Below are 6113 nucleotides of genomic sequence, written 5' to 3'. Positions count from 1 at the left end.
CTAAAGAGTAATCCCCCCAGAACAGAACCCAAGATGAGAATGAGAAGAGGACAACCATCATTTTTTGCGACAGTACAAACTGGCAAGAGGAAAGAGTCTTTAAAAAAATACTAGATCAAAAGCAACTGGGGGAGGTGAGTTACAGTAGCAAGGGGAGAAATGAACTCATCAGGTCCCTGAAAAAAGCTCAAATTTAAAAGCAACCTTTAAGGAGCACATAGACGACGAAATACTAGGTATAGGCCATCCCAGCCACGCCAGACCAGTCGTATATATCGACTTCCAGAATCATAAGAAACAACGATCTAGGAACAGCACAAGGGGAAGCGGAAAAACAACAAGTAAGATAGACCCTTCCGATGCTCACTTAGGCTAAGGAGGCCTCCCAAAGTAGGACCATCAAGACTCCTAAGTATCGAAAGACTGAGATCGCTGCTACAAGCTTAAGTAGAGTAGATAGAGGAGAAAACCCTTTCCATCTCAAAGATAAAAAATCCCCACTGGGGCCTGAGTACGGAACCCAAAGCTATAGAAGAGGAAGGGAACAAAGGATAACCATAAAAGCGACATACGGCCCGATCTAAAGTTCGTCAGGTCAAATAATTTAGGACAAGAGACTCCTCAAGAGGAGATAAAGAGGAAGATAAGGCCAAACCCAAACCAGATAAGGATGGAGGAGGGCGACTAGTCAAGAGAAGTGTACGTGGAGCTCGTATCTTGAATTACAGGAAAACTGCACACAGTGTAATAATAAGATATCTGAGGAGTAGCTAAAAACAGAAGATACCGAAGCACGGCAGAGATAGGGGGACGAAGAAACCCTGAGGAATAGACTAATGGATAAAGAGGAGAATATGAAGCAACGAGAGTAAGGACAAATAATGAGCTCAGAATCAAAGATGAAACAACGGAACAGGAACACGGCGGAGCCACTGCGGGAGGGTTATTTCCTCAGCAGAAGTGACAAATCCAGAACATCCCCAGGGACAAAATAACAGGGTAGAATAAGTTAGGAACGCCCAATTCATGAAGCCAACTCAATAACAGGGGAGTAGACAGAACACAGGAGAATAAGGAGCTTCTCCTGGAGGAGACAGTTAACCGAAAATAACCCAAGGACCAAATTCTGATCTGAATCCAAAAAGGCATGCCCCACCCCGAAGGCGCCAGGAAATCTCTCGCATTATTAATGCTCAGAAACAGACCGTAACGGCACCTTGGCCACAACAGGGTATCCCCAGAACACCCGCAGTTGATTAAAATCTCCGTCCCAAGGGTGATTACTATTGAGGGGCGACAGGAAAGGATCCCGAAACACCAAACGGAGACCGAGATCGAAACCCTAGGAGGAATTGAATGGAACAACAGGTGAGAAGCTCGGGGACAGTTCTCCAAACTTATCTCTCCCTCATAAGAAGCGGAATAATCAGATAAACCTCGAGGGACACAGAGGAAAAAGCCCCCAAAATCAAGGAAAATCCACAAGGCCCGAATTGAGATAAAAAGTATCCAATATCAAATAAAGAAGGGAGTAGAGTGAAGGTTGAGATCTCGTTCTCTACTGTGAAATAGTAGGAACCAATAAGGGGGCTCCATTCTAGACAGCGTTAGTACATAAATAGGAAGTGGGGAGTTAAGTTCAGCCGAAATTATAAGGAGTTAAAGGAAGTATTAGAAGAGGCACTCCTAGAAAAACCTCAACAGACTCAAATGACCGAAGCAAACACCTAGCAGCCCAGTAAAGATTGAGAATACAGGGGCAAATTAGGCTAAGATAAATACCCTTAAGGAGCATGCTTATAGACCCCTCCAGACTCCCAGGCAGCGGCAAGGAGAGTTTTCTGGCATAATAATAGAACTGAGAAGGTGTAAATAGGGCAGGAGAACACAGGATGCCCCGCATGAGATTCCTGCAAGTCGCCCAAGTTCTACTCAGAGAGAACGGCAACGACACCAGGCGCCAAACAAAGGAGAGGGTTAGGACACTAGGAGCTCTACAGCCTGACTTCCGTAGGGGACACATGAGAAGGACACAGTAGATCCTGAAATTAGAGGCCAGGACTCTGATGCCCAAAATTCCATCCCAGGTTATGCAAAAAATCATCAAACTCTGACAGTAGGAGTCCCGGCGTAAAAATTAGCACTAATCTCAAGAGCCTCCCTCCCAAAAGGTGGGCAGAGGCTCTAATAGATGTGACCAGCCCCCCGAGGAGTACGCTAACTCCTGATTCTGGTATGGATGAGCTCCTGATGCCCCCCAGTGATAGGGCATGGTTCTGTTCCTAGTGGAGGAAGAGTAGAACCGGATCCGCCAAGTACGCTAGAACCCCCTCTTCACAACTGAGGATACAGCTCTAAGAATCTGTAGTATGTTTGCGAGAAGAGGAGAAAACGCAACAGCCACCAACAGCTAGACAAGGGCATAACAGAAAGATGATCAGTTTTAAGGAAAATGTCAGGGACAAATTCTCCGGGGCGTTACGGAGCGTCAAGTCCAAGGAAAATAAGCGGAAAACTGTGAAGGGAAAGAGGAGAATTTATCCTGAACACCAAGGAATGGGAAGGAAGAATAACTAAAGTACAGAGACGAATAGCAAAAGCTGTCTTAGTCTAGGAAGGAAGAATCTTCACCTGAAGCAGCAGAGTCTGTGAGATCTAGGTTGATCTAGACAGGAATTAGTACAGCAGGGAGACGGGGCCTAGGGACTCACTTATTTAAGAATCGGGAAACACATCTAGAGTAACTCAAGAGTTGGGGATTATGGAAAATACCTCCAAAAGGGGTACCCAGGAAAGGAAAAAAAGCTGGAGACAGTAGCATCAAGCCAATCCAAGAAAGCAAGGGACAAGTCGAAGGGAGTAAGAACAGGCGACTGTCCAATATATTCCAATAACTAATGGGATCCTTCCCACGAGTCTTCTAGCAGACCAATCTACAAGCATAATCTCCGAGTAATCCAGGAACTCACCACCAAATAGGAAATTGTCAAGTCCAAAATTGAAAACAGATGCTAGGAATTCTCTAGAATCTCGTGGGACTCATAAAAACGTAAAGGAAAAATGTCCTTACCATACGGGTGCGTTAAAGGATGGACGCACCAGCGAACCAGAACAAAATATCAGCTCAGATCCAGGGAGTAAATATAGGAGCTGACAAGAGAAATTCCCCGAAGGTTTAGCACCCCATCCAGAATCCAGGAGAGCAACAACTTTCGCCTATAAAATTAAAGACTGAAAGGATTCCCGAGGGGCGAAACCAGAGTTTCAGAGCAAACAGGTGATGTGGAAGAGGAGCTTTTTTACCAGCAGTAACGAGGCCGTAGGAGATGAAACTAGGAGGTAGAGAAGTCTTAATTCCCCGGACAACGGAAGTGAAACCAGGACTCTTGGACGGGGAACAGGAGCTTAAGGCTTTAGTTCTCGGCAAACCGAGAAATGACACCTACGAGTAAAATAAATCTTGAGAAGCTAGAATAAGGGGGAAGACCCAGGTGAAAATTTCTCGTTCCTCTGATGAAGTAACGTTTAGGGACCTTTCAAGATCACCAGAGAAAGTGACGAAGGCATTTCTACGTGGAATTTCAAGCGTTAGAAAGGCGAAAGTCCATATAATTTTCAGACAAGGCGGTCTCATACAGCAGGAAAATTCCCCCCCGACGATTGGGGGGAGGGCAGGACCTAAAATAGAGCGGGTTCATATCAAGTGTTTGATTGCCGTTTCCGAACGACAGATGGCCGAAACGCGAGAGGAATAGAAGACTGCAAGTACGACGAAGATGCCAGAGGCGATATTGTACCTTAACCGTAAAAAGAATTCTAAGAGGAAGCAGTTTTCAGAGGAACATCTAGGCCCATAAACTATGGGATTCACGTAATCTCCGAGGGGGGGATAAGAAGAATAATAATAGCATCCACAACCGACCACTCCTCAAAGGGACAATGGCAGGGATGAGATATGTTCCTCAGCGTGCTTCGTAATTTCCCCGACCAAAGTAAGGGAAGAAGTCTGGATCCATAAAATAAGTCAGGTGACTTTGAGAAGTTAACTTCCGCTCTATTCTAAGCTCCAGGGAACCCTCTGAAGCAAATCAGGAAGCAAGAAAGATAAACGGAAAAAGGGGATAGGACTGAGGAGAAGAAATCCTAGCCGCTTACCCCAGGACCTCCCCGGAGGGAGGCAATCAGGAATTATGCAGGAAGATGAGGATGAAGGGATAGAACTATCAGGGATTTTATGATCGAGGAGTCATGAGGTCCAGAGGGGGAGATGGGAGGACTTGTCAAAGTCAGGAGGAAAACTTACTGACTGGAAGGCAAGACCAGGGGGGAAATTTGAGGGAGGGTAAAGAGGAGGAGTTTTTTATTGTTTAAAGCAGTGAGCCCAATCCACAAGAAGGAAACAATAACAAATACTAGCAGAGGAATCAGATTCCACCAGGCAACCCCCAGAGACCCCCGTTCGGAACAAGTTACTCAGCCACGATGAGATCCGAGAACCTTCTTGTTAAGAGAACTGAGTTGAATCTATTCTCGAAGGGAGACAAGGGCTTAAGATTCTGAATCGAATCAAGAGGGGCAACCCTAACACAAGGGAAGGAAGTGGACAAACCAGGGGGATAGGAAGGAGGGGACGCTTACAAGCTAGGAAAAAGTGTTAAACAAGAACAGGGAACATAACGAAGGCTTAACAGAGGGCCAAACATCAGCACGTCCAATTTCATGAGGATTAGCCCAAGGCAAGTCTCAGGAGGGCATATTATTTTACAGGTTGCGAAACCAGCTGAGGCAAAATATCTGGCCAAAACAGCAGAGTCTGATAAAATCACCGAGGTTAGCGGCGCAGTCAGCTCTGAGAGTACAGCAAAATGGCTGGTACAACTACGAACAAAATAGAGGTCGGATTCAGGAACTATCTCTTATCTTTGATTGGGTCGGATTCAGGAGCTCTATGTTCTAGCAAGGGCCAAGAGTATGATGATCCCGGTGGAAGATTGCGATTCTTACATTGTAAGGAGACAAGCAAGATTGAGATGTGGGAGAAGATGAAGGACAAGGCAACTGCGAGCAATAATTTAATGGGTTTGTGGAAATATACAGTGAGCAGTTGTATGAAAATCGAGGCCTGGTGGGATAATCTGAAGAATGGAGGACATGAGGGAGGATTCTATAATCCGGGCACTTGTAGTGTCGGTCATATGGCCGTCTCGGGAGGGCGATTGAACTATGGGCAGAACTGTGTGATAAACAAGAACCACTTAACCTGGGACAGTAGTGGGAATAAGCGGGAGTTTTATACCAATAGACAGGAGGATCGTAGTCTTAGTATCTGTAGGGATATCATTCTGCAAATGATGTATTATTTTGAGATAGTGAATACTGATTCATCAACACGGAGCAAGCTAAGTAACCCAAATCCCTGCCAGGATTTGTATGAGAGTTTAGTGAGGTGGGGAGGGACCCAGGTGGCAGAGGCAATAATGACAGACTGGTTTATAGGTGACAGCTCTGGTACCCCGGGGGGTATTTCGCAATCCTTGAAGGGGATTGATTTATATGAGGTCATGACGGAGACCGTGTATGGTGACGGCAGGGGAGATAAGAGTATAAGGTGTAGGTTGGCTGAAGGCCTTGAGTCTTCAGGAACCCAAGCGTCGCCTAAGTACAAGACTGAATATGACAAGGGGATGGAATTATCAGAATGTAGGGAAAGCTCGAACAAGTGTAGTGGCCTTGAGGAGATTCTACAACTAGGCCAGAGCCCAGATGAAGAAATATCCGGCGACATCACCTCAACGGCCAGAATCGCCCCAGAGAACGGCACGGGCGGCGACGGTACCGGGGTTTCACTCTCCGCCTCTGCGCCTTCCTATTCCGGGAGCAGTTTCCTCAGCTCCGGAGACGAGGACTCCAATATAAAAAGGGCGCCGAAAACCCCTCCCAGCGTCTCAGGAGGCTCTGCTAGTATAGGATGGGCGGTTGGTGCCAGTGTTGGTATCTTATTGGGTTTAGTGAGCAGTGCTTATGGATATTATAGGGTATTTTATATGAGAAGTCGTAGGAGAAATCTGATGCGTGCTCCCAGGCTTCACGGGGCGAGAATTGCTTATGCATAG

At 46.2% G+C, this 6113-nt stretch overlaps 1 protein-coding gene across 1 annotated transcript; it reads left to right on the top strand.

Moving 5' to 3' along the window:
- Positions 1-4865: 4865 nt before the first annotated feature.
- C922_05133 (hypothetical protein) lies at positions 4866-6113 on the top strand (the record flags this gene model as incomplete). Its single annotated transcript, XM_008820705.1, has 1 exon — positions 4866-6113. One exon carries the CDS (start codon positions 4866-4868, stop codon positions 6111-6113), a length of 1248 nt encoding a protein of 415 aa, XP_008818927.1.

The sequence above is a fragment of the Plasmodium inui genome, assembly GCF_000524495.1.
Source record: "Plasmodium inui San Antonio 1 unplaced genomic scaffold supercont1.39, whole genome shotgun sequence".
Lineage (NCBI taxonomy): Eukaryota > Apicomplexa > Aconoidasida > Haemosporida > Plasmodiidae > Plasmodium > Plasmodium inui.
This window is presented reverse-complemented; position numbering and strand designations above follow the sequence as displayed.